Genomic DNA, 26,930 nt, shown 5'->3' with positions numbered 1-26,930 from the left:
CATTACCCCAGGATACAGATTCAAATTAACATTATTGATTACAATAATCAGTCTGGCGTCAGTCCTCCATCCTGTTTTAAGATCAGATAAATGAGCCTTTGAAACTACTTGCTCATTTTTTAAACTATTTTTGATACCACTTTCATTTTTGGAAAATTGTAGCTTTTGAAACAGCTATTGTGTGTGTTTTTTTTTTATTGTGGATGTTTTATTTTTTGATCCAAAGGCTAGCTCACATTTTGACCTCTTTTTTTAGAGGTTAATGTTATTCAACTTTTTACGGCTATTGGTGTAAAATTGTGGAAGCAGACCCTAGTAAAAAAAAAAAAAGAAAAAAGTGGTTAATGATTCTAATAGGACTCCCTGGTGGGCTGGGACAGAGAGGGGACGTGCCCTGGCCATGGGCGCGTGGCGACGGAGCAGGTGGATGACGAGCAGCTGAGTAGTGGGCTCCAGGGGGAGGGGGGACTCCATTTTGGAGGACTCTTGGGGTTGAGAGAAACCCTGAAAAAAGGCAACCCCATCTGGAACTGAGGTGGGGGCTCTGGTGTGAAAGAGATCTAGTGGGTGGTGTCTGACACTCTCTCTTTTGTTCTTTGGTAACACAGCAGTGATGGTGGTGGTGGTGGTGGTGGTGGTGGGGGCTCTCACTGCCATGGGGGCTGGGCGCCCAAACAATAGTGCCGATCTAGGAATTGAAAGCCTTCGATGAACAGAAAGGCAGGGAAGGTGTGGACAGAGGGATAAAGCAGGGAGAGCTTCAGTCCCCTTAAAGTAAGAAGGTTTTCTTACTATATGGAGACACTGAGGCAGCACACAAACAAACAGTATATTTACTGAATGGATAGATATATACTTAAATGGTTAATTTTATATACTTAAAGGCAAAAATTGCACCTGGAGAGCTTTACTGATGTGAGATTTATTTGCTTACTAATGCCATGGGGAGTCATTTATCATATTTTATTATGAAAACAATCAATTATGGTAAGCACCATTGCACAATAAATTAGAATTTGCTGAACCTCAGGGCAGCAGAGAAAGAAAGAAAGATTATTTTTATTTTTTTTTATTGTAATAGAAGCGTGCCGGTGCATGGTGTAGATGGATTCATTTATTTTCATTAGCAGCATTTATGAGCCGCAGACTTGTGCCTGCTGTGAGCTCTAATGCTGCTCTCTCTGCTGCTCCATGCATGAACACATACCCCTGAGATGTCTGTCCTTGCTCAAAAACAGCCCAGTTTCTGTCATGCAAGGTTAGCTTTTACCTCCATCTATCCTCTCCATTTTTCACATCCTTTCTATACAATACAAGCCATTCATCAGCCATCTCACAGTGAAAAACCCAAGTACCTGCAGCAGCTCTCCATGGTGCTGAATAAGACGACTGTGGGGTAGAAGGACTGAGCAGCAGGGGGAGTGGGGGGATGCAGTAGTGAGCATTGCTATATTAATTCTTCATTGATGTATGGGGACATAGAGTGCAGGCAGAGGGGTAGGAGTGTACACATGTCATTTCAACAGACTGATAACTTCTCCATTAGATAGCTTTAGTTAATATTCCTTCAAGATTCAAGGAGACTGAGAAAAGGCCTTACACATATTTGTTCACCCACCTGAAAGAATCCTGTAAATACTTTGGTATCTCATCATTAAAATCTGTGATGTTTCTCTTCACCACTTGACTTTCTTTTATGATCCTCGGTCACTGTGAGGCAAAAGGCCAGTAAACAGAGCAGTTGTTTTTATTCATATCCTTTTAGAGGTCAAGTTTGAGGACTGCATCTTAAACAATCGCTGAAGAGGCAAGGCTTTCTTTCTTTTACAATCATGGTAAACAGCCCCACCTGCTGGTGAAGTCCCAATATAATGCACTGTGTGGACATGAATTTGTGCGTGCAGCCCTCTTGGTGCTGCTATTGTGCGCATTTCTTCCCCTACGGGACACTAGATGAGGCAGATTTGGACCCCGTGAACTGCAGTTAGGGGAAGACATATCAGGCTCTGCTAATCTTTGATAAAAATAGAATAAAATAAAAAATGATGCTACTGTTTTGTCATGACTGTCTCAGTCCTGCTGTAAAAAAAAAAAAAAAAAAAAAAAAGATTATAAATACAGAAAAAAACGTATGCGTACGCATGACGTTGTGGAAATAAATCTTTTGTCCTACTTCCTAAATTTTAAACTGAAATGAAACCTCTGAAACATCGACTGAGGTGGATATGCGCCCTTATCAGGTTGCTGTAAACCGGTCAGGTGAGGTTTCAGCGTGCACAGATGGTGATGTAGCTACTAATACTGAAGAGACAATGGAACCGGAAGTACACAAAGACTGTACGTCACTTCTTCATGAAAGAAATCAGTCCGTCTCTCAAGATGCAACACCTTAATTAATTAGAAGGTAATATTAATGTTAATATTGGTGTATATTAATGTTAATTCACTTCTTGAACCATGATTAAAATAGTTTAAATCAAGTAGTTTATGTTTTATTTTGAAACACACGGATGTTACCGTTTGTGCCGCAGACTACCTTGACGCTGATGGCTTCGTTTCAGCTCCCAGCCGCTAGGAGGATCAAGGAGGGATCCATGCACAGTCCGGCGTTGAGAAGGAAGCGGTCTGAAGGAGTCCGCAGCCCAACACAAGAAGTCGGGACAAACCGAAGTAGAGAAGGAGAGTAATATTTTCAGTTTGACTTTGAAGCGCCTCTTTACATGGGGACACGAAATGACATCCACAGCGAGCGAGAGGAGGGCGTTTGCTCATAAAATCAACCGGTAAGACCTGAGCAGAAGTTATCGTTTAACAGCTACAGTTGTGCTGCGCGAGAGTGACCTGCTGGACAGACGGTTTATAGCCGCAGCATGCTAGGATTTGTAAGGTGTTAGTGACCAAATATTAGTCGGTTTAAATCCTGCTGTACACCTCTGGAATTAAATAAGAGTTTCTTAATTACTTTGTACCATTTTCATTCACATTACACACCTTGAAGAATCCATTATCTTATCTTTTAACGTATGTTGTCGTAATGTCGCGAGCGCATTGTGATAGGCAATGATTTTAGCTACTTCGGGATAACAATGACAGGCTGAGCGTTTATCTAACGGCTAAAGTATGTCGCTTAATAGTAGTAGCAATGGTGAAAAGTCTTAAAATGTGTAACATGTGATATTCATCAAGCTGTTTTGTTCTTGTACCGTGTGAACGCCTCGCAGCATTGTTGTAGCAACCTGTTTCCACATGTTGTAAACTGGTTTTCCCTCTTCTTAAAAAGGTTACTCTGTATGTGCATTGCATGGACTCATAAACTAGTGTATGAATATGCTCATACACTGTGATACTTGGGGAATGCATGTACATTTGATTTATTAGTTACATACTGAGGTGTAGAAATAATTACAGCAAGTATCTCCTGTTTACTACAGCAGATCTTGTAATAACTAGATTTCTACCCAATGTTAATTTTGTTAAAAGCTGTTTTTTTGCATCACAACGCCCAGTTTGTTGAGAATATGTATTTATAGTTTTAGTTTGACATATTTAAGCCATGCATGTGCCACAAAGTACTTAAGTATGTCCATAAGCTTGTGGAATAATCACACAGAATGATGGGTTTTTCACAAGTGAAAAATTGAAATAAAGTCACCTCCTAAATGGTTTTTGAATATTTTAGACTTACAGAGCTTACTCTGTTTTTAATCAGTGGTGTACTTTTTGATGACATGCCTGTTGATTAAAAATATCATCATGTAGAGATATTTACTCCATTGAAAAGACCCCCACATCATTCCCCCAAGTCCCGTCATTCCTCTCCTTAGACTATTGTTCAGTGCCGGATGCAGGAAAGGGTGGGAAAGGGTGTTCTGGCCACTACCCTCTGCAGTCGATAGCTTTCCTTTTTCCTGTCTCAGATTGAGGTGCAAAGAGCTGGAAAAGAGCTCCCCAAACATGTTGAGGATAATACTTATAGAAAGTGTAAATGGATGTGAAAAGCTGTTTTGAAACCATTCAGTAAAGTTGAAGAGTTTACATTTTGGAAACAGGGGTCATTGTTCCTGTTTGCGTGAAAGTATGAATTAAAGCCATGTAATCTTTGCAGCCATGGTACTGTAAGTGACAAAGTCGTTGCAGCTGTGTATATGAAAGAAAGACAGAGTCATTCTGTGGTTCTGGGGCAGCAGCTGCTTGCTGTCTCTGTGAGAGATTGTTTTTCTTTTTTCCCCACTTTGTCTCTCTTTAAGCCTCCCACTTGCCGTTAGTCCATAGAGGCCACGGACAGAACTCTGGCTCTGTGCCTGCTCCCAGAAGCCAGCTCGCCACCTCTCCGTGAGATCTTCTACAGTCCCAGTTTGAAACAGCTGCTGACCTTCAGCATTAGCATTAGTACCAGAAGCTGAAACCTCTTAGATTTAGAAGCTAAGCTTTGGGAAACTGAACATTTATCCAGGACTTTAGCAAAGAGTCTAAAATGAAAATAAGCAGAGTGAAAGGTTTACCGATTTCTCTTGTAAAATCATTCAGTTTCTTGCAGGTTCAACAACTTTTTTGATCCTTGCTTCAGTGTAACTCAACTCAAAATTGATATTGTATCTTTGAACCATTCGTGTTTTACAACTTTTCTGTGTATGTAAATTTGTTCTTATGTGCACTTCTTCTTTTTCTCTTTTTTTCATATCATGCTCAGGACGGTTGCTGCAGAGGTCAGAAAACAAGTTTCCAGAGACTATGGCTCTCCACAGCTGACCAAGAAACGGCCACACCATCCGGTGAGTCACCATAAGTTCAAACTTTCTTATAAGAAAGGAAGTTCAATAATCCAGCTAGCTAATTTATATATTCAAGGGTGTAACCTAATGAGGTTAATGAAGACAATCCAAGGAATGTACGGGCGTGAAAAGAGACTTTTTGAAATGTGATACACCTGTCACTGCTCACCCATGTCTGTTGACATCAGGGTATGTTTCTGTTAAGCTGCATCCTCAGCAAAACTAAAGGTGGGTTGCATATTAGATTATTTTCTTGGGAAATATTTGTTTTTACATTTAAAAGACGATGGTGGGCATATTACAGGAGCCTGAAGAGCAGTTTTTATTTTGTAGTTTACTGATGAGCTAAACATAAACCTTTCTTTAAAGACGTTCAGATTAAACTTTATAGTAAAGCTGAGGAATGAGTATTGAAATATTTTGAATAAACACCTTTTTTGTTTTCCTTTACATCCATTGCTTTTGTTTTGAATTATTGATGTTTTATGTCTCCTGTCTGCTCTTACTAATGGCATCCTGTCTCTTTGATTTCCTGTACTGTGTACTCATCATGCTGATCACATTGGATTCAACTGGGTTGTAGATATCGATACATAATTGTTTAATGCTGATTGACAGTTGCCCTTGACGGAGGTGGTTGAGCCTGTGGACTTTGAAGAGTATGTGAGCAGTCATGCTCCCGGGGTGGAGCCCGGCCCTCTCAGACAGCTAATGGAGTTCCCTCAGGATGACCTGGAGCTCCTCCACCAGGATAAAGAGTGTGTCACACTGGAGCCCCCATTGCCTGAGGAAGAGGAGTGAGTCAAGCTGCAGATGAACAACACAACCCTTACACTGTAACACACAGACACACTCATCCTCGTTTAGTCCTCACATTACCCCTCACACAGAAGGAAAGATAACTAATTAACTGCAGTTAACATGGACACAAATAGGAACAAAGCCTTTGTCTTTGTGACACTGAATGGACATGCATATTACATGTATGCAAGCTTAATTATTCATGTGTTGTGTGTTTACTACGCAGCTCACTGGATCCTAGAGTGCGGGATGCCCTGGCTGTCTACACTGATGACTGGCTCATCATTCAGAGAAAGTAAGTGGTATCAGCTGTGGTACATGTTAAATGAACATTCTTCATGAGCAACATTTTCTCCATTTCACAGCAAACATGGCTGACGATTTTTTAAATTTTCTTAAAGATATCAGCGCTACAGCACCATGTGTACCCCTCATAACTCAGAGCGACAGAGGGAGAGGCAGCGCGGGCTTGTCAAACAAACCTTTGAACTGGATGAGGCTGCTGCTGCTGAGCGGCAGGACGACCAGGTAGCTGATGTCTCAACCTGAGGGTCACTTCGGGTTCACTTGACACATTATATTGATCCACTTACAGTTTATCCATTGTGGTTTGAAAGCTTATAAATGTTGTTTGAACGACCATAATACATTATCTGGACAAAGAAATTAAGAAAAGTGTCAGACGGTGAAGCTGATCTCAGAGATGAGTAATGGTATATAGATAAACTTTATCCATTATTCATTACACATATATATCGCGTCTAATGCATCTGATATCTGTAGCATATTGTTCTCCTTACATTTCAAAAACAACTGCTGTGAGCTCATAAGGTCACATCTAAGATTAAAGGTAAAAACACATGATCTCAACCCTCTTCCTCACTTCCTCACTTGCCTCAGGATGACGCAAAGCGGCGCTCTGTCAGTCTGGATGAGACTCCTCGGGGAAGCTGGGCCTCCAGTATCTTTGACCTTAAGAACTCGTCCCCAGATGCTCTCCTGCCGTCTGTGCTGGAACGAACAGCTGCAGAAGACATGGACCACCGCAATACGGAGGCTCGGCTACAGGGGCGCCACACAGACCTACTGGGTCTGTACCCTCCTCCTGATGAGGTTTGTCATTGATAATTTCTGTTCTTTGAAGTAAGCCCTGGCTCTGTTTCACAAAACTAAAGCTAGTGTTACTGCTACATTTTAAGAATGAGTCCTAAACATGCTGAGGAAGAGACTTGAGTATTGGCTAACAAAGTTGCCATTTGTTCAGCTCAGTAACTTTATTGACCGTTCCCGTCAAGTGACCGTCCATAATGTCTGCAAACCCAGCCAGTTACCAGACTGTTTCCTTTCTCTCCTTTGTGCTTCTCAATCTGTCTTTCTTTAAATCTGAGTACACACCGTCTCTTCCTTTGTGGCAACGTTTCCATGGCATCTGTGTAAATGTTATGTGAGTTTGTGTGTGTGTAGTACATGGCTGTGTTGTCTGTGTGGCAGGATGAGGCTGTGGAGAGATGCTCTGTCACTGAAGTACCCAAAGAACACTGTGGCCAAAGGATCATGGTGAAGTGTCTGTCTCTGAAGTGAGTAACATTTGAAGTACAACAGCTGAAGTTTCTATGTGCACACACTCTTTCAGCCTGGAAATACCCATAATGCTGTCTTTTCAGGTTTGAAATAGAGATTGAGCCAATATTTGGGACACTTGCCCTTTATGATGTCAAAGAAAAGAAGAAGGTATGTTATTGTTTTAGACAGGGGGTGAGTTTTCTTCCTCTGACTTTTACTGTATGGACACTCACTTAATGCTGAGCTCATGCTCAACTAATTCAATCTCCGTTGTCTCAGAAAGCTCTTAGTGGTCTTGCTGCTGAGATCATCGAGTCAAAACCGAATTAAGATCCCTCGACGTGCATTTCCATTATCATGTTTCCTTCTCCTCCCTCTATTGTTTCCCGCTTATCTTAATCTTCTCTTCTCTTTTCAGATCTCTGAGAATTTCTACTTTGACCTGAACTCAGATCAGATGAAAACATTGCTTAAACCCCACACGCCTCACACAGCCATCTCTACAATGGCCCGTTCAGCAATTTTCTCCATCACATACCCTTCGGCTGACATCTTCTTGGTCATCAAGGTACAGAACACTACGCTTTAATACACAGAATTTGTAAACTTTGTGTGAAATCACTCTTACTGGGAGCTCAGTCATTTTCAGGTGCATCTTAAAGTTGAACCAATGTTAACATGAAGTAAAGTAACACAACACAAGTGCTTCAATATATGAAAAATATTTTGACTGTATTACAGCTTGAGAAAGTCCTGCAGCAGGGAGACATTGGAGAATGCTGTGAACCCTACATGGTCATGAAAGAATCTGATTCCACTAAGGTAAGGGATCCAAAAAAAGGGTTTTGAACTGTTGCAACATGATGGGCCAATAACCAGCATGCACACGAGACCCCTTTACTGTCTAGTCCAAAGCATTTCCCAACCTGTCTGGAAAGCTGCAATATTTACCAATCACTGGGTTCATCTGGAACCTTTTAGCCTGTCTTTCTCTTTTACCTTATGTAATCATATCTAGTCTACTTTTTTCCTTTCTGCAGCACAAAGAGAAGCTGGAGAAGCTGCGTCTGCAGGCCGAGCAGTCATGTAGTCGTCTTGGGCGTTTTCGCATGCCCTTTGCTTGGACAGCCATTCACCTTCTTAACATTGTCAGCAGTGTGGGAGGCCTGGACCGCTCAGACCCTGACTCAGACTCCGGTAATGAGGACATATATATGCAAACATGCATAATGAGATAGTCCTCAGCTATCTATAGTGACAAAAGCAGTGCAAAAATAACATTCCCAGACATGCCTGTCTAATATTGATTTCACCTCCTCTCAGAGCGCAAGGGTCATGGGACATGGAATGAGAGAAAGAAAAAGGGGTTTGAGCGGATGAGTGTTGGGGATGACATGTGTAACTTTGCAACTTTCCGTCCTGCAACATTGACCGTCACCAACTTCTTCAAACAGGTCAGAATCTATGAGGCCTTTTGTTAATTTAACTAATAATTCTACCTACATATCTGCTTCAAAAAAAAGAAAGTCACCTTTGTGGTTTTTTGACTGATTGTGGGTTAAGATCAGATTTCAACTTTCAGTTTGCTTTATCACAACTTCAGAGCTTGATTATCAATGTGCTGTAGTGTCTGCTATTCGAAAAATGTTTTCATTATAACTTTTGTGATTCACGCTCCTTTGTTCTGTCTGTGTTCCTGCAGGAGGGCGACAGACTAAGTGATGAGGATCTCTACAAGTTCCTGGCAGATATGCGCAGACCATCCTCCGTTCTGCGGCGACTGAGGCCTGTCACAGGTAAATGTTCATGTAGTAGTTTAAGCTTTCGTATGAACTTATCCAGTTGATTTGTGGCTTCTATTTTTCTATTTTTCTATTTTGAGCATCCTTTTCTTTGTCTCTTCGTCCCTTAGCCCAGTTGAAAATCGACATCTCTCCAGCTCCAGACTCGCCTCATTACTGTTTGTCACCAGAGCTGCTACACGTGAAGCCATATCCAGACCTGCGTGTTCGTCCGACCAAAGACGTACTTGAGTTTCCTGCTCGCTACGTGTACACACCTCACACCACCTACAGGTGAGTGTTCACGCACACCAAGGTTATAATAGTTTACTAAAACGATACTAAAAAGGAAAACTAAAATTTAAAATACATTACAGTTAACTCAAACTAATAAAAACTAGAAAAGAAAACAAAAACGATATGTAAACTAAAGCTGTATCTTGTGTTCACAAAACTAATTGAAATTAACCAAAATTAAAGACAAAATGTCCTTCCTTAAAGTTTTTGACAATATTAATAGCCTTTAGGATTTAAACTAATCTGACATATTTTCCCAACCAATTTTATGTCAGCTTTTGGCAGTTTTCAGCGCCGTACAGCAGCATCACAGAGACAAACTGTGATGTGCTTGTTTACTGCACTGATTGGCTGTGATTTGTGCTGCGACAAAACGTAGAGGAGCAATGAATCAGAGCATCTGTAATAGTTTAATTTCATGTGAGTCTGACTTTATTGTTACAGAGTAGAAGTTTCTAACTATTAAAGCTCATATTATATTGTTTTATTTAATTTATGTTTTTATTATTTTTATTTCATTCATGTTAACATTAGTTATATTATGTACGTTTATATTTTTAAATTAAGTTTATATTATTTTCTAGTGTTTAAGGCAGCAGCCAACAGTTCAGTATCAGCATTGACTGAGCAGTGAGCACTGTGTTGAACTGGAAAATAAACTATTACAAAATATTTACTCTGACCTTTTTGAATCCTGCACCTGGTTAATAAGGTATGAAAAAACTAAAACTAAGCCTTGTTGCAAAAATGAAAACTAAATAAAAACTAGAATGTCCGCTCTAAAACTAATTAAAACTAAACTGTTATGGAAAAAAATGTCAAAACTAACTAAAACTAAACTATAATGACAAATCCAAAACTATTTTAACCTTGTCGCACACAGATGGTGACGTTCATTTGAGAGCTATTCTACCTTCTCTCTATAGAAGGAAGATCAGTGAAAAAATACAGCAGGTACTGAATTGTCAGTTCCAGAGCAGTTTTATAAACATTTCTGGAAAACATTCATAATGAAAAAACTGAGTTCCCTCTGTGTACGTACTAGCAAATAACACAAGACAGTGTTTTTACATTTTAATATAATTTAAAACCTTTAAAGTAAATAATAAACAGGTAAAGACAAAAGAAGATAAACTGGTTTTCTGAAGGCCACAACAGCGATGCAATCCAGTACAAATGAACAACATTTTCATACAAAAACTGCAGCAATAAAATAGAATAAGGTAGATTTCTTGCAGAAGTGGAGAGGAGTGCAGTGATGTCACACAGTGGTGATGTAGATAGCTGATCAGCTGTAATTCAGGGTCGTCTGAGAGGCCACGGTGGAATTTAAACAGGCGTGTCACTCTGGAAAAAAACAAAACAAAACTGTGTAAATAGATTAAAATAAAATCTTAAAAGTTAAAAACAACAAGTTGACTCACCATCTGAAAGAGTGTGGAGAGTTTCTCATTCTGAGTTGCAATGGTCTCTTTTTGGAACTCTGTCAAATGTTGTAAACCTTTCAGGACGCTGGTCATCTCATCTGCTCGCACCTAAAACACAGGACTGTTTACATTTTTCAAACCTTCATATTTTTATCAGTTAGAAGCTGAAACTGCTGTGACAGCTAAATGAAATGTGCGTCCTCTGTCTGAACATCTTTCATGTACCTTCAGCTCTTTAACGTTTGTGGGTACAGAGTTTTTGATGTGCATCTCCAACTTCTCCACCTTTGTCTTCAGCTCCACCTCTTCCTGCTCTATATTAGCCAGCCAGTCGTTGGTCTTCTTGGTCTCAGCCTGCTGCATGGCCATCTGGGCCTGTCAAAAGAGCATCTGTCCGTGTTATCCTCTTTTCCCGACAAAGAGCCTGGTGCAGCTGGCAGTGCACTATGAAGCTTCACAATGAAACCCTCACTCTGGGATAATTTCATCCATGTACATTATCAAAACATTTTTTGGTTATCAGATGGGGTGTATGGCTCTTGAGAGATAATCTAGCATAAGGAGTCTCTTTTTAAAGATGTTAAAGCAAAAACAGTTCATGTCTTGTTTTCTTCAGAAGCATTTTTTAAACAGCAAAGAGCTGCTTTGTTTGGTCTGTCGAGCTGAAGGCTGATAAACACAGACGTTTGCTCTGATGGGGATTTTAGATACTTGGCTGTGCTTCTGCATGTTCCTGCTTTTAGTTCTGCAATTGATTGTAATCCTCAGCAGTTGTCTCTTGAATCAAAACACAACCATTCACAGCAAATGTGGAATTTATTATTTACATACTTCTGTGTTTTCTTACCTGTAGCAAGTGTATCACTTCCTTCATCTGCTTCTCCACCTCTGCCGCCTCCTCAGTCTGCCTCCCCAGCTTTTGCAGAGTCTCTCCATGGCTCCTCAGAGTCTGGCTTATCTTAGCTATCTTTGTCTCTGTGGTCTCGTAGACATGATTCAGGGATTCTCCAAACTGTAACACACCAAACATAAGCACTCTGACTTCCTCCTCTGGTGCAGCCAGTTCTTCTATCTTCCCATTGTTCCTTAGTGGACCTGCTTGGACTGCTCTCAGAGCTCCAGCGAAACAGAGCAGACACACACTCCAGAACATCTTCATCACAACAGTCACTGTCAGCAGCCTTGTAATCTGTCTCCCTTAGTCGTACAAACTTGGTGTTTTTCTTCCAGCAGTTCAACTGCAAAAATATTTGATGTGAAGTCTCACAAATTAGGTTGAAACAGCTGCATGTGTCCCCTCACAGCTGGGTAGAGTAGCATCATCAGAAAAAACCCAGAAGATGACAGATTTCCAGTGTGGTTGGACCGCCTTATATTGGATATGTACATGCAACACCATAGTAAAACATTAGCTAAGCTGTGGTTCGATCACAGGTCTTGTCCGTGGCCTTCACTCTCAGTGACCTTACCTTGATGTTTAACCCCTGAGGTACTGTTTTGTCATGTAGGTCACAAACAAATGTGACACACATACGGATGCATTGAGCACTCTTTTACACAGACAGAGTTTGAGCAGCACAAGGAACATATTGTGTTTTGGCATCTTAAAGTAATTGTGATCGGGTGACTCTGCGCTGTGTCATGGTCTCCTGATCAGCTGTTCCAGAATATGACCAACTGTAACCCTGAATGTTTGCCTTGGATGGAAGCTAATGTAACAAAGTAAAGCCAATTCTGGGACACACTCTCTCCATGTGCGCACATGACACTCTTATCTCTTTTTTTTGGTAGGAATACAAACAGTTTATGCCTTTGTAGGTTGCCAAAACTGAGTCTTGAAGAATGAAGTAGAATACTGTTAATGTTGAAAACACAAGCTGCTTAAATTGTGTTGTAAAACCTCAATCACAAGCTGTTTCATGACTTCACTTTTAGCTAGTCATCTTGCTCTATTTCTCATTTTTTGTCCTGCATCTTTTCTCCTCTCAGAAACCTGCTTTATGTTTACCCTCAAAGTCTGAACTTCAGCAGCCGTCAGGGCTCTGTGAGGAACATAGCTGTGAAGGTTCAGTTCATGGCAGGAGAGGATCCCAGTCAAGCCTTGCCGGTGAGTCACTGCCAACGGATAATGAGGTGATGTGTCTGTGATGCTCTCAGGAAAGTGAAATTTCAGTTACAAAGAAGTGCTTGAGGCAATGAAATGCTATATGCCTTTCATGGGAGAGAGAACTTTTCCAGAGAGGTCTTTTTTTTTTTACTCCAGAGAGAAAGTCAGGTGAGATTTAGAGAGCTACAGCAAATTGCTCCTGTGTAACCTCACTGTTTATTTCAGCCTTTTTAGTGTAAATCGGGCCACCTGGATCTTTTTTGTTATATTATGCTGGGAAAACCATCTTCTCTTTTTTTTTCCCCACAAGCCAGTGTAGTTGAAGAGTGAAGAGTTTGTAACAGCTTGCATCAATTATTGCCTGTGATTGGAACATTGTTGCACGTTGATTCTTACGCAGTACCGTAATACTCTGGATATGGCTGTAAAGCTTTCCTTTTCTTCTTTATGGAGCTATTGAATTTTTTAGCTAGCCCAAATGATTAAGGAATTACAGCCATTTAGAGAGTACTTGTAAAATGGGAGTGCCGTTCAAGGTTATAATAGTTAACTAAAACGAAACTAAAAACGAAAACAAAAATTTAAAATACATTGCAGTTAACGCAAACTAATAAAAACTAGAAAAGAAAACAACGATAAGTAAACTAAAACTGTATCTTGTGTTCACAAAACTAACTAAAATTAAAGACAAAATGATCTTAGTTATAGTTTTTGAGAATATTTATAGCCTTTAGGATTTAAATTAATCCGACACATCTTTCCAACCAATTTTACGACAGTTTTCGGCAGTTGTCAGCACTGTATGGCACCATCACAGCGACGTACTGGGACGTGCTTGTTTACTGCACTGACTGGCTGTGCACTGTGCTGTGACGAAACGTAGTGGAGCAATGAATCAGAGCATCTGTAATAGTTTAATTTCATGTGAGTCTGACTTTATTGATACAGAGTCCAAGTTTCTAATTATTAAAGCTCATATTATATTGTTTTATATAATTTATGTTTTTATTATTTTTATTTAATTCATGTTAACATTATTTTATATAATGTATGTTTATATTTTTTTTATTAAGTTTTTATTATACTCTTGTGTTTAAGGCAGCAGCCAACAGTTCAGTATCAGCATTGACTGAGCAGTGAGCACTATGTTGAACTGGACAATAAACTGTGTTGCAAAATATCCAATAATAACTGACCTTTTTGAATCTGGCACCTGGTTAATAAGGTATGAAAAAACTAAAACTAAACTGAAACTAAGCCTTGTTGCAAAAATGAAAACTCAATAAAAACCAGAATGCCCGCTCTTAAACTAATAAAAACTAAACTGTAATGGAAAAAAAAATGTCAAAACTAACTATAACTAAACTATAATGACAAATCCAAAACTATTTTAACCTTGGTGCCGTTGCTCCGATGGATATTAAAGTGTTTATATCAAAGGCACTGTGGGGACCTTTTGTGATCTTAAAATGATCTCATTTTTACATATTTGCCTGTTCCTCATCCAAATGAAAAATTCTACAAAAAATCATTTGGTTTTTAAATCCTCTGAATGAACGACTGAGTCGTTGATTACATCAACTCACCTCCTCTTCTTGGCCATAAATCATTTTATTCATGCAGTATACTGTTCCAACAGGTCATCTTCGGGAAGTCGAGTTGTGCTGAGTTCACGAGAGACGCATACACCCCTGTCATTTATCACAACAAGTAAGCCTCGCCGACCCTGTTTCCCTTCCACTAGAGCCCATCTGTCTTTCCTCTTTCCACCTCTAAATATTATCTTGAACTCTTACTCAACAGGTCTCCTGAGTTCTATGAGGAGATGAAGATGAAGATTCCCGCCAATCTAACAGACAACCACCATCTGCTGTTCACCTTCTATCACATCAGCTGCCAGCCCAAACAGAACACTCCTCTGGAGACCCCTGTGGGCTACACTGTGAGTTTAAACCTTCAGCTGGCACACGTTTCATACACCCACCTACACACTTTTTCTGTTTGATCGCTGCTTCTGTTGTCCTGACATCGATAAGAGATCGCGTGTCTCTGTCTGATTGTAGTGGATCCCACTGATGCAACATGGCCGACTGCGCACCGGCTCCTTCAGTCTGCCTGTCTCGGTGGAAAAGCCTCCCCCGAGCTACTCTGTGCTCACCCCTGACGTAAGTGTGAAGAGACACTGTGGATATCAGTTTTCCTGCCATTACCTTCCACTTTGAGGTGTGACTGCGTGTTAAATCTGTTGAATGTCACTCTGACAGGTTCAGCTCCCAGGTATGAAGTGGGTGGACAATCACAAAGGGGTGTTCAATGTCGAGGTGACAGCGGTCTCCTCAGTGCACACTCAGGTACACAAACATGTTTTTATACTATGGTTTCAACCTTTTCTTCAACTTTAACTTAGGTTAAGGGTTTCTTACTGGAAATTACTTCTGTTAATCATCATGAACATAAAACTACAACTACTGCTAGTATTTTTTGTTAAATCTGACACTTGGAATTTCATCTGTGACAACTCTAGGACCCTCATCTGGACAAGTTCTTCACTCTGGTGTATGTTCTGGAGGAGTACTCCTTCCCCTTCCGCCTGAAGGATGTCATCATCTCTGAAGCAAACATGGAGGGGGAGCTGAAGGCGAGCATGGCAGCGCTGAGGGGGGCTCTGCTGGACACTTGTGTCAGGTTCCTGCATCAGCTGCTCAACAAGCTCATTCAGCTCATTGTCTACCCACCAGTCATTGCAGGACAAATTGGTGAGTGAGACAGTGATTAGCAAAGGCAAAATAAACTTACTTTGAATAACTTTGTAATGATAATGAATACCTACTGTTAATGTTTATTTGAGAAACGATGATTAAAGTCTGTCTAATGCAGCTTTAACTCTCTGTTTATCTACAGTGAATCTAGGCAGGACCTCCTTTGAAGCCATGGCCCTACTTGTCAACCAGATCCACAAGAACTTGGAAGGCAATCAGGACCAGCATGGCCGCAACAACCTACTTGCGTCCTACATCCACTACTGCTTCCGCTTGCCAACTGCAGAGCCAGCACCGCCACCGACAGGTGAGTCACCAAACTGCAGTCAGTTATCATTTGATTGATAGTTAGTGTGAATGTTGAGAGTGTGACATTTCTCTGTTTGCACTTCCATAAGAAGCTGGGCAGTCTTATGAGATGCCGATGCAGTATGCCACCTTGTCAAGAGCAACAGCCCGCCCGAGCAGCTTGCATCTGGCACGCTCTAAGAGTATCAGCAACTCAAATCCCGACCTGGCAAGCACACCAGTTTCTCCTGATGAGGAGGTGCAGAGGATCATCGGGAGCAAGGTGACATACCCCTGTTTTTTAAGATTCATTTTTTCTGTATTCGGTGTAAGTTTTAGTCTTAAAGTCTCCCAAGTTCCTTCAAAGTAGATAAACACCTTTTTTTCAGTTAAAGAGTTCATGACCTTTATTTTATGTGTCCTGGTCCCAAGTTCCCAAAAGTATTTTTCACAAGTTAGAAAATTGGTAACTATTAAATTTCTAAATGGTGTGTGATTTTAATTTATTCAATCATTAATGTTCTTGTTGTTCAACAATGAATCCCTTCTTGTTAAACTTAACTGTTTTGAACACCACCAGGTAAAAACTGCTGCTAAATAAAGCATTGTGCTTTGTGTCTCTGTTCCTTATGCTTCATACTGTTCAGTAGCCGTTCCTTTATGCTTTCTTCTCCTGATGTCTGTGCTGATCCAAGCTTCACTGTGTTCTCCCTTCTTTCTTACTTCCTTTTTCCCAGATATCTTAAAATAATTCTTCCTGTGGTGATTACTTTCCCTACTCACTGTGCCCTTGCCTCTTGTGGCCTTTGTGTGGTTGTGTTTGTGTTTGTGTGTGTTTCTGGTGGCTCATGGCAGGGCATTGACCGCTCCCACTCCTGGGTAAACTCTGCTTATGCTCCTGGCGGCTCAAGATCTGTCCTACGACGGAATCCCAACTCCAGCTGTGACCTCAAGCAGGTGCCCAATCCCCCTCCGCCCTCTTGTCCTCCTCCTCCTCTTCCTCACCTCTTGATCATCTAGTGTGGATCATTACTTTCTCACTCCTCTAACCCATCACACCTTTTTACGCCACGTCTCTGACAATCCATCCTTTCACTGCCGCACATTCAGCCGCGTGTCGTCTTCTGCCTGGTGCATGTCAGGTTTCCTTCCAGCCTTCCACCTCCGAGTTTACAAAGAGTCCTCTAGCCACTCATCCATTTCCACTCACTCATTTTCACCTCATTTTGTCCTCATTTCTGTTCACGCCACCATCACCTCATGTCAGGCACACGACCACAGCTGCAATCGCATGTCTGCCTACCTGGACAGCGTGGCCTTGTTTTCTGTCCCCACAAGGCAGATTACTAAGAAGGTAAAAGTGACGTCCACTGTTACATACTGTTGAAGTGGCATCATAGACCCATCATGATGTCCTTTTAAAACTAACTGTGTGTCATTAACATTCATCACCATTTGTGACATTTTTACTGTTGTTTTTTTTGTACGTTGGTGTGAAAATATGATGTTGAGTCATTGGCATTTCTACTGGGAGAGGTACAACGAAATGTGTTAAATTCATAGACTATCACTTCATCAGTTATGTCACGGAAGATTATTTTATATAAGGATGTTTTACGCCCACAAGGGGATGAACAACCAGCAAACTTGAGATCTTTTTTAGTTTTGTGAAAACAAATCCAGCGTGCGTAATGTTTATCCTAGCAGGATTTGAAACTGCTCCTGCAACTGTAATGTTAGGTTAACTCTTCTCCCTGTTGGTCCCTGTGTAGCTGCTCCATGAAGAGCTGGCGCTGCAGTGGGTGGTCAGCACCAGCACAGTGAGAGAAGCAGCGCTGCAGCAGGCCTGGTTTTTCTTCCAGCTTATGGTAAGTGTGTCTGGGAATTAACACTTAATTTCACAGCATTTTTAAAAAGACAAACGTCAAGACGCTGAATGAAACCTGCAGTGTTACTTTGGTCGAGTGTGCAGCTTTTCACAGAGTGTTTTTTTCTTTCTTTCAGACAAAGAGCATGGCTCATCATTTATTCCTGACCTCCAAACTAGACACTCCAAGGCGTCAGCGTTTCCCGGATCGCTTTGTGGACGACATTGCTGCACTCGTGTGTGCCATCAGTGCAGATATTGCCAGTCGATACCACAAGGTACATAAAATGTAAAGCAACACAAGCATCCCTTAGATTAGGGGTAGGCAACCTTTTCCCTGACTTGTGCCAATTAAAAATACTCTCATTCCCAAAGAGCTGATACTTCCTCTCTCATAAAGTCATCGACAATTTATAAGACAGTCTTTTATGAATTCCTTGTCAGTGAATGGGTTTTCCATGTGTTGCTACGCAGTGAGAAATGGTATAACTTCCTTCTGTTGCCTGGTTGTTAACAGTACAGAACATTTGAATGTGTTGCTTTGTTGGGCATACTTTACAAACGCTATTTTTACTGACTCCAATTCAATGCATCTCTGAAGTTTTTTTCGTGTTTGGTCCCAAAAAGTTGCTGCGCACTTGATGTCCTAACATACCACACTTTCACAGCATATCCCTTGATCTCCAGCCATCTCTTGCAATGAATCCATACTACCTTGTACAACTATGTTGGAAAGAACAACTGGAGCATGTTTTTTTGCCTGCCACACTGTGAAATGGATGCGATTGTGAGCTAGCAGACTGATCTCCCAAGAGATTTGTGGTGACGCAATTGCAGGACACATTCAAGCACTTGTAACGTCACAATTTGAATTTATTATTTAAAGTTATTTTTTAAATTTTGACGAAAAAAAAACATATTGTGTGCTCAATTTCTTGTGAAGTGTTAAATAGAACACAATACAATTACTTTATTATTTACTTCATTCATTAATTCTGTCCTCTGCCTCACTGTTGTTCTCTGTGTGCCAACATAAATGGCGTCACGTGCCAGCGATGGCACCTGTGCCCTTGGTTGCCTACCCCTGCCTTAGATGAATGTGCCGAAAGTTGGTTTACGTTTCAACTAACAGAGCGAGGACTGATAAAAGATAACAAACTTTGAGTGGATAGTTTCTAATCCAAACAGAAAGTTGCTCTGTTTGAGTTGTGCTTATTCTCCCACTCTTCCTCTCTGTCAGGACGTAGAGCTTGTGGAAAGGCTGAACAGCAGTCTGGCCTTCTTCCTCAATGACCTGTTATCTCTCATGGACCGGGGCTTTGTATTCAACCTGCTCCGCACATATTACAAACAGGTACCAGTTGATCCCTGTTGCTTTGTCGAACACTAAATTCTCATTAAAAAACAAGTACACCATCTCAAATAAATGTGTGTGTTCAACAGATTGCTAACAAGCTTCATACAGCACAGAACCCCAGCTCCCTGAGCGCGCTGAGGATGGATTTTACACGCATCGTCTGCAGCCATGAGCACTACGTTGTGCTCAATCTGCCATGCTCCACTCTCAGTCCTCCAGCCTCTCCTTCTCCCTCCACCTCCTCCACCACCTCACAGGTAACCTACACAACACATTTTAATATTCAGATCATTTTGTGTCCTCCATTTAATCTTCACGTTTCTTCGTTTGTCATGTATCCACAGAGTTCAGCTTTTTCCAGCATGGTGCAGGACCAGGGTGTGGCCACTATGTTTGAGCTCTCCGTCCCTTTCAGGCAGCAGCACTTCCTGTCAGGCCTGCTGCTCACAGAGCTCTCACTCATCCTTGACCCTAATGGAGAAGGGTTGGCATAAATTACATACATTACCATCTTTCAGTGTGCTGGAGTTTGGATTTGCAGTAAGATGGCATAAACTGACCCTTGTGAATGCTTCTTTTGCACCCACAGCGTTTTCTTTCTTCATAAAAAGGCCATAAGTGCCGTTCACTCCCTGCTCTGCAGCCATGATGCAGACCCCCGCTACACAGACCCGCAGGTCAGAGCCCACATCGCCCAGCTTTACCTTCCCTTGCTTCCCATCGTCATGGAAACCTTGCATCAGCTCCACGACTTTTCCGGTTAGCGTAACACACTTGCAACTTGACTTGTTTATGTATCATCCTCCTACACATGTTTGAGCTTCTCTCCAGAGTTATTGCACCTGAGAGCATGTTCTTATTTCTTTGTAGACTCCTCGCCTGCGAGGGTCCGCCATGCCTCAGCCCACGCCGACGATGCTGACCCAGACAGTGGCAACATTATCAGTCAGTCTGTTGCTATGGCAATCGCTGGCTCCCCTCTACCGCACGCCAAAGCCAACTCGTTCACTCTGCCCACAGTGGTGAGTGATAGCAGCAGAGGTCAGGCTGTTCCCTCAAGCCTCAAAGATTGACAGGTCACAGATGTGCCTGTGTGGGAGTTTGTCCCACAGTCACTCTGTGTGCAAACAATCAGAAATCAGTCTCTTTTTTTAACAGCTATAACTGCTTCTCTTAGCACATAGCTGACTGTGATCTCACTCATTTAGCACTGAGGTACATTAAAAAAGCACCTGTCGTGTTTGTATGTTTGTCTTCACCAGGCTGGGCGTCAGTCCAGTTCTCTGTCTGCAGAGTGCAGTCGGACCCTGTTGGTGTGCTTCCTGTGGGTGTTGAAGAACGCAGATGCTGGCCTCGTGGAGCGCTGGTTGTCTGATTTGTCTGTGCTGCAGATCAACCGGCTGCTGGATCTGCTGCATCTCTGTGTCTCTTGTTTTGAGTACAAGGTAGAAACCACTTCTGCTCGCTTCTATCATCTTTCATTTTGCCTTTCCAAAGTTTTTTTTTTATTCATATTCCTTAATATTTTTTTCTTTTCCCTCTGATTGTTGATAATGTTCACAGGGGAAGAAAGCTTTAGAGAGGATCAACAGCTTAACCTTTAAAAAGTCTCAGGACATGAAAGCACGACTGGAGGAGGCCATTCTTGGAACCATTGGGGCTCGTCAGGAGATGGTCCGCCGCCACAGAGGTGAGAAGCCTGGAAGAAAACTAACATGCCTGTGTATGTACAATTATTTTTAATCATGGTAATTGTGACTTCCTCAACATTTTAATTTGTCTTTTCCAGAGAGAAGTCCATATGGCAGCCAGGAGAATGTGAGATGGAGGAAAAACGTCACTCACTGGAGGCAGAATACAGACAGAGTCGACAAGTAAGCTCATCACTTTAGGCTGAGGAGGGTGTTTTTTTATTGTGCTTAACTTTATGTGTGCAAAAACTGAAAGCTCAAGTATGGTATATTACATTTAAACAAGTGATGCTCATGATACTTCCCACAGGACTAAGGCTGAGATGGAGCAGGAGTCAGTGGTGGATGGAAACTTAGCTACTGAAGCTTCCCTGATTGTACTGGACACACTGGAAATTGTTGTCAAGGTGAAGAAAACAAAATGACTTCCTCCATGGGATGTTCTCACACATTAGTGTCCATCTTGGGTGTGTAATGTGTATGCTTCTTTCAGACTGTGGTGGCGTCGGAGCTTAAGGAAAGTGTTCTGGGTGGAGTTCTGAGAGTGCTGTTGCACAGCATGGCAGGGAACCAGAGCGCCCTCTTTCTGCAGCACTGCTTCACTACACAAAGAGCTTTGGTCTTCAAGGTACAGAAATACAACATTTTTGTTATAGTTAAAGGATTTTGTTGTATTAAGTTGTCTATTTGATGATCCATCCACAGTAATGCAGCTGAATGTATTTGAGTATATAATGTGAGAGAGTCTTTCTTGTGTACCAGTTTCCTGAGATGCTGTTTGAAGAGGACACAGAGCTTTGTGCCGACCTGTGCCTGCGCCTTCTACGTCACTGCAGCAGTAGTGTTGGTTCTGTCAGAAGTCACGCCTCTGCGTCCCTGTATCTGCTCATGAGGCAGAACTTTGAGATTGGAAATGTAAGTCTAGGTCTTAGGTCTTCTGTGTTTTGGTGGTTGTGTTGTGGTTTAGCAAGGGACAGATAACAGTGACGGTGGAGCAACCTTATGAGTTAAACCCTGTTCTCATTCTCTGCAACCAGAACTTTGCACGAGTGAAGATGCAGGTTACAATGTCCCTCTCATCCCTCGTGGGAATGTCACAAAACTTCAATGAGGAGCATCTTCGTCACTCACTCAAGACCATCCTAACGTACGCTGAGGAGGACCTGGAGCTGCGTGACACGCCTTTCCCCGAGCAGGTATGTGTCAGACTTTTCACAGAGACCCATGAAGAGTAGCAAGGAGAGAAAAAAAAGCGTAAATGATTCACTTTAAAAACTACAGGTCCAGGATCTGGTGTTCAACTTGCACATGATTCTGACTGACACTGTCAAGATGAAGGAGCACCAGCAGGATCCAGAGATGCTTCTCGACCTGATGTACAGGTACTGTGGTGTCTACTTGCAGGTGAAGTACATAGATAGAACATTTACAATAAAAACTAGAAAAGCTCTTAGAGAGAAGAGATCTCCGCCAAGCAAATTGTGATTGTGACGCAACACTTTAGTCCTACTTTAATGTTATACTCCGTTTCATCAGACTGTCTGCTACAATTTGGTGTTAGTTGCAGGTTTTTATGATAATTTGTTACCTGACAGTGTTGAAAATGATGATGACCCAGTACATATTTCATATTCTGGATCTTAGTATCCAGAATATTGCTAGCACCTGAATTGTACTTTTACATCTGTCAGAAATTATGGCGACCGTGTCTTTTATTGTTTTCAAAACAATCCGACCATTTATCGTGGAGTTATATACACATATGGTGAAAACAGCCCTATATAACAATGATAAAGAGTCCTTTAAAAAAAGTCCTGGATACAGACGGTGATCCGGATCACCTCCAAAATTTAATCAATGCTTCCTTATTTCATTTTGAACATTTCCTGAAAATTTCATCAAGATCAGTTTGTTACTTTTTGAGTTATGTTGTTCACAAACAAACAAACAAACATACAAACTCCCCCAAATACATAACCTCCTTTGCATAGGTAATAGAATTCTGATGTCTGTTTTTTTCCAGGATTGCAAAGGGCTACCAGAACTCACCGGACTTGCGCCTGACGTGGCTCCAGAACATGGCAGGCAAACACAGCGAGCGAGGGAACCACGCTGAAGCTGCCCACTGTCTGGTCCACAGCGCAGCTCTTGTGGCAGAATACCTCAACATGCTGGAGGATTGTCGCTACCTGCCAATCGGTTGTGTCACCTTCCAGGTCAGTGCAGAATATTTTATCAGGTATTTCTTAGTCACAGCTCAAGTGTTGAAAATAAGTATCAAACATTTGTTGTGCCATCTCTGCTTCCCATTAGAATATTTCATCCAATGTCCTGGAGGAGTCAGCTGTTTCCGATGACATCCTGTCTCCAGAGGAGGAGGGGATTTGTGCTGGAAAGTATTTCAGCGAGTCTGGACTGGTTGGCCTCCTGGAGCAGGCAGCAGCCTCATTCAACATGGTACCACTCTCAGTCTACCACTTATATAAATACAATGCATGAAGACATGTGAAGTGATCAGGTGGTTTGTGAAAAACTGCTTTCTGTCCTCCCCTAACCCCAGGCTGCTATGTATGAGGCTATAAATGAAGTTTACAAGATTCTCCTGCCCATCCATGAAGCTAACAGGGACTTCAAAAAGCTAGCTACTGTCCACGGGAAGCTACAAGATGCCTTCAACAAAGTTTACAACCAGGTGAGTTGACAGTTTGAACCTCCTGCTTTTACCTGGACTGCTGATGTCATGTTTTGGATTTGTTCTGAAGCAAATATCTGTTTTTTTCTTTTGCAGAGTTCAGGATGGGAGGTAACCAGCTTCTTCATCACACAGATAACATTCCTCCCTATTAAAGTTCAGTAGTCATTTTGTTTTAATGACATGTATTCTCTCCCTGCTTGTTCTCCTCCTCTTCTTTGAATGGATTAACGGTGAGTGATACAATAATTATTTTGAAGATATGAAAGAAGCTGCCTGACTATTATTTCGAATTAAGCTAGCAACTCAGCAGCACAAACCTTGAATTTTGCCCTTCACTAAGTACACCTTATTTTGTAATCTCTGTCTCTTGTTTCATGTTTTCTGATCAGTTTGGCTCAAATTTCTCATTTTTCATCTCATGTAAAGTGATCAGAGAATGTTCGGGACCTACTTTCGAGTTGGTTTCTACGGCTGCCGCTTTGGAGACCTGGATGAACAAGAGTTCGTCTACAAGGAGCCATCGATCACTAAACTGGCTGAGATCTCCCACAGACTTGAGGCATGTAAACAGAAAAGTTGTGATACTTCTTTCTTCAAATTATTTTTGAGGTGTGTTTGTGTCTAAAGCTTTAGTTTTTGTCTCTCAGGAGTTCTACTCAGAGAGATTTGGGGACGATGTGGTTGAAATTATAAAGGACTCCAACCCAGTGGACAAAAACAAACTGGATCCAAACAAAGTAACATGACCAATCGTTATACTGTAGACACAATGTGGATTATAATGTAGTTTAGAAAAATAATTAAATAAGCTGATGAGTGTTTCTTCCTCTTCAGGCCTACCTCCAGATCACATATGTCGAACCTTTCTTCGACACCTATGAGCTAAAGGAAAGGATCACCTACTTTGATAAGAATTACAACCTGCGTACCTTCATGTACTGCACTCCCTTCACACTGGATGGCCGAGCTCATGGCGACCTCAATGAGCAGTACAAGCGCAAGACCATTCTGACAACATCTCACGCCTTCCCGTACATCAAGACACGCATCAATGTGATCCACAAGGAAGAGGTGTGTGAAAAATGAGTCAGCCTTCAGAAAGCTGTGCATTACAGGAAAAATTTGAGCTTGGTTTATGCTTGATGTGTCGGCGAGGTTCAAGTGGCTTCATGCAGATGAATGATGTCATTTTAGCAGCCTTGCCCCCTCACACGGTCATTTCCACACAGAAAATTTCTAACTTCCGCGCAGGGATGCACAGAAGAACCGGAGTTCCTAGTGTCAGAAGTACAAAAACTCCTGGCATTTACATGATTCATCACACAGAGATCACCAGGATAACTGTGTGATGAACAATTTCTGGTGTGATATTGAGGCCAAACTTGGCATAGAGGAGGAACTGGCGAAAAACAAAGTTGTCAACAGTGTAAACAACTAGTTTAGTATTGAGGTAGATGTGCATTTGAGATACACCTCCCCCTGGAGCTTGGGAATGGATGTCACACAGAGTGTCAAAAAGTATAAAAGCCACACGTCATGCCACACATGCTGATTCCACGTGTCTCATTTCTGTGCCTCACGTTTGTGCATTAAGCATAAAACAGCCTGTCTACTTTTTGTTTTCTTTGGATTTGTAGATCATTCTTGTCCCCATGGAAGTGGCAATTGAGGACATGCAGAAGAAGACTCAGGAGCTTGCCTTCGCCACAAACCAAGACCCTGCAGACTCAAAGATGCTGCAGATGGTCCTGCAGGGCTGTGTGGGCACCACGGTCAACCAGGTGCTGATTTAGACTTTTTATGCTTTCAGTGTGAAAGCTAAAAATCTCTCAGGCATACTCATCCCATCTGGAGGTCCAGGTTCAGTTTTTAAATCATCATTCCTTCTGTCTTCCACAGGGCCCTCTTGAGGTGGCACAGGTTTTCCTTTCAGACATTCCTGTTGATCCAAAGCTGTTTCGCCATCACAACAAACTTCGCCTATGCTTTAAAGACTTCACCAAACGGTAGTGAAACCCCTAAAACCCAGATGCAAACTCTAGCATAACTATTTGATATAAACCCTAACTCTTTGTGCGTTTTCTCGCTTTTTCAACATTCAGGTGTGAGGATGCCTTGAGGAAGAACAAAAGCCTGATTGGACCAGATCAGAAGGAGTACCACAGAGAGCTGGAGAGGAACTACAATAAACTTAAAGAAGCTCTGGGTCCTCTTATCAACCGCAAGATCCCCCAGCTCTACAGGACGCTGCCAGCTCAGACAACGCAAACACAAAGGTAACTTCAGACAGCGCACTAAGCTGCTTTCAACACCCACTGCTTCTTTTTTTGTGAAAAAAAACAAAAGGCCTGAAGTGAATTTTATCTTCATCTTCTCTGTCTTACAGAAACTCCTACAGTAGGTCCAGTCTGCGTAGAGTGGACTGTTAAGGCTAAGTAAACTGGACAGCAACAAACTGCACAAGAACAGCACCAAAAACGCTTCAAGTTGACACATTTCTCCCTCTGTGTTCGTCACTGCCAGACCTTCTTTAATAAGATCCAGGTTTTCTTCTTTTCTTATCAACAGACCAAATAACTGACATTCCCTTTTCATCATTATCACATCTATCCGCCTGTCCTAGTTATATGAACATCATTCTGTCCAAGCTCAAACCTCAATCTGGACGTAGCAGAAAGTAAGTGGAATATTCCAGAAAGGGATCTTTAACTGTGTTTTTAAACTGTGAAATTTTGTTGTAATGCACTGCAGTCACATGAGATGTTAGACAGAAGCACTGCCCTCCGCCAGGCCATCCCCCTCACCCATTCAGATCTGTTCAAAGTGTGACGATCTCCTTTGGATCAAACCTGAACTGCTGACAGAAAGCACTCCAAATGCATGAGTTGGACACTGGTTGTGGAAGATTTGTATTCATTGTAGCTATTACTATTCCTACCACTGTATCTTTTATATTGCACTATTGTAAAGAAACGTCAGCACATTAACACTGTAACTACTCAATTCCTGAATTTTTGATATTTTGCAAAGCTGGATTTTTTTTTTCCTTTTTTACAAATTAGAACTTTTTTTATTTATTTTCCACGGTTTTTTACTGCCTTCTATTAAACTGCTCTTGCTACACGTGGTCTGCCTGTAATTTTTAATTTAATTGAAAAATTATTAAATTATTTAATAGTAACAGTAATCACAAAATAATATTTAATGTTTTCTTTAGCTTTGACTGTGACTGTAAGCCTTTGGATTCACGTGAACCACTGTTTCTTATACTAGACCCAAGTAATGTTGAAAAATGAATGTAAATTGTTTTGTTTTTTTAATGACGGGACTAACATTAAGGATACTTTACAAAAAATAATTTGAGCAATCTTATTTTGAGAGTTTAAATCTTGAAATTATTTTTTGAAATCAGTTTATTAATTTTTAATGTAACGCAAAAACTAAGAAGAAAGGTTCCATTATACATTCAGACTTATGGAGGGAGTGTTTTTAGGCTGTACTGTCCCTCTGGTGACCCCCTGTGGA

At 41.4% G+C, this 26,930-nt stretch overlaps 1 protein-coding gene across 2 annotated transcripts; it reads left to right on the top strand.

Annotated features, from left to right (window-relative positions):
* The first annotated feature begins 2,327 nt into the window (after window positions 1–2,327).
* On the top strand, window positions 2,328–26,518 carry dock6 (dedicator of cytokinesis 6). Of its 2 annotated transcripts, none has more exons than XM_074696102.1 (50): window positions 2,328–2,404; window positions 2,562–2,783; window positions 4,691–4,772; window positions 5,391–5,569; window positions 5,800–5,868; window positions 5,975–6,101; window positions 6,474–6,686; window positions 7,065–7,150; window positions 7,238–7,304; window positions 7,555–7,704; window positions 7,878–7,958; window positions 8,177–8,333; window positions 8,460–8,590; window positions 8,839–8,932; window positions 9,049–9,211; window positions 12,631–12,748; window positions 14,388–14,458; window positions 14,552–14,690; window positions 14,812–14,913; window positions 15,013–15,099; window positions 15,273–15,504; window positions 15,650–15,814; window positions 15,909–16,078; window positions 16,651–16,752; window positions 17,568–17,663; window positions 17,800–17,940; window positions 18,903–19,016; window positions 19,106–19,276; window positions 19,364–19,503; window positions 19,609–19,778; window positions 19,890–20,041; window positions 20,282–20,464; window positions 20,583–20,709; window positions 20,809–20,893; window positions 21,021–21,117; window positions 21,204–21,338; window positions 21,473–21,625; window positions 21,748–21,906; window positions 21,992–22,092; window positions 22,734–22,926; window positions 23,024–23,167; window positions 23,271–23,402; window positions 23,499–23,513; window positions 23,839–23,964; window positions 24,053–24,142; window positions 24,240–24,476; window positions 25,043–25,186; window positions 25,305–25,411; window positions 25,508–25,681; window positions 25,792–26,518. In XM_074696102.1, exons 2-50 carry the CDS (start codon window positions 2,734–2,736, stop codon window positions 25,832–25,834), a joined length of 6,264 nt encoding a protein of 2,087 aa, XP_074552203.1. In that variant the 5' UTR covers window positions 2,328–2,404; window positions 2,562–2,733; the 3' UTR covers window positions 25,835–26,518. The 2 variants fall into 2 exon arrangements, with proteins under 2 accessions (XP_074552203.1, XP_074552202.1); XM_074696101.1 differs by having other exon boundaries at window positions 15,906–16,078.
* Window positions 26,519–26,930: the final 412 nt, after the last annotated feature.

Source organism: Halichoeres trimaculatus, unplaced genomic scaffold (genome assembly GCF_033239565.1).
Source record: "Halichoeres trimaculatus isolate MK-OKI-2021-1 unplaced genomic scaffold, fHalTri1.1 fHalTri1_scaffold_20, whole genome shotgun sequence".
NCBI lineage: Eukaryota > Metazoa > Chordata > Actinopteri > Labriformes > Labridae > Halichoeres > Halichoeres trimaculatus.
The sequence above is the reverse complement of the archived record's forward strand: the minus strand, read 5'-3'. Positions and strand labels throughout refer to the sequence as shown.

What these genes read in the sequence shown, in the direction of transcription:
- dock6 (XM_074696101.1), top strand. Translation starts at nt 2,734, where the DNA reads ATGACATCCACAGCGAGCGAGAGGAGGGCGTTTGCTCATAAAATCAAC. An exon ending in ACATCTTCTTGGTCATCAAG is followed by an intron (nt 7,705 to 7,877) that starts GTACAGAACACT and finishes ACTGTATTACAG; the next exon opens with CTTGAGAAAGTCCTGCAGCA. An exon ending in TCCGCACATATTACAAACAG is followed by an intron (nt 19,017 to 19,105) that starts GTACCAGTTGAT and finishes TGTGTTCAACAG; the next exon opens with ATTGCTAACAAGCTTCATAC.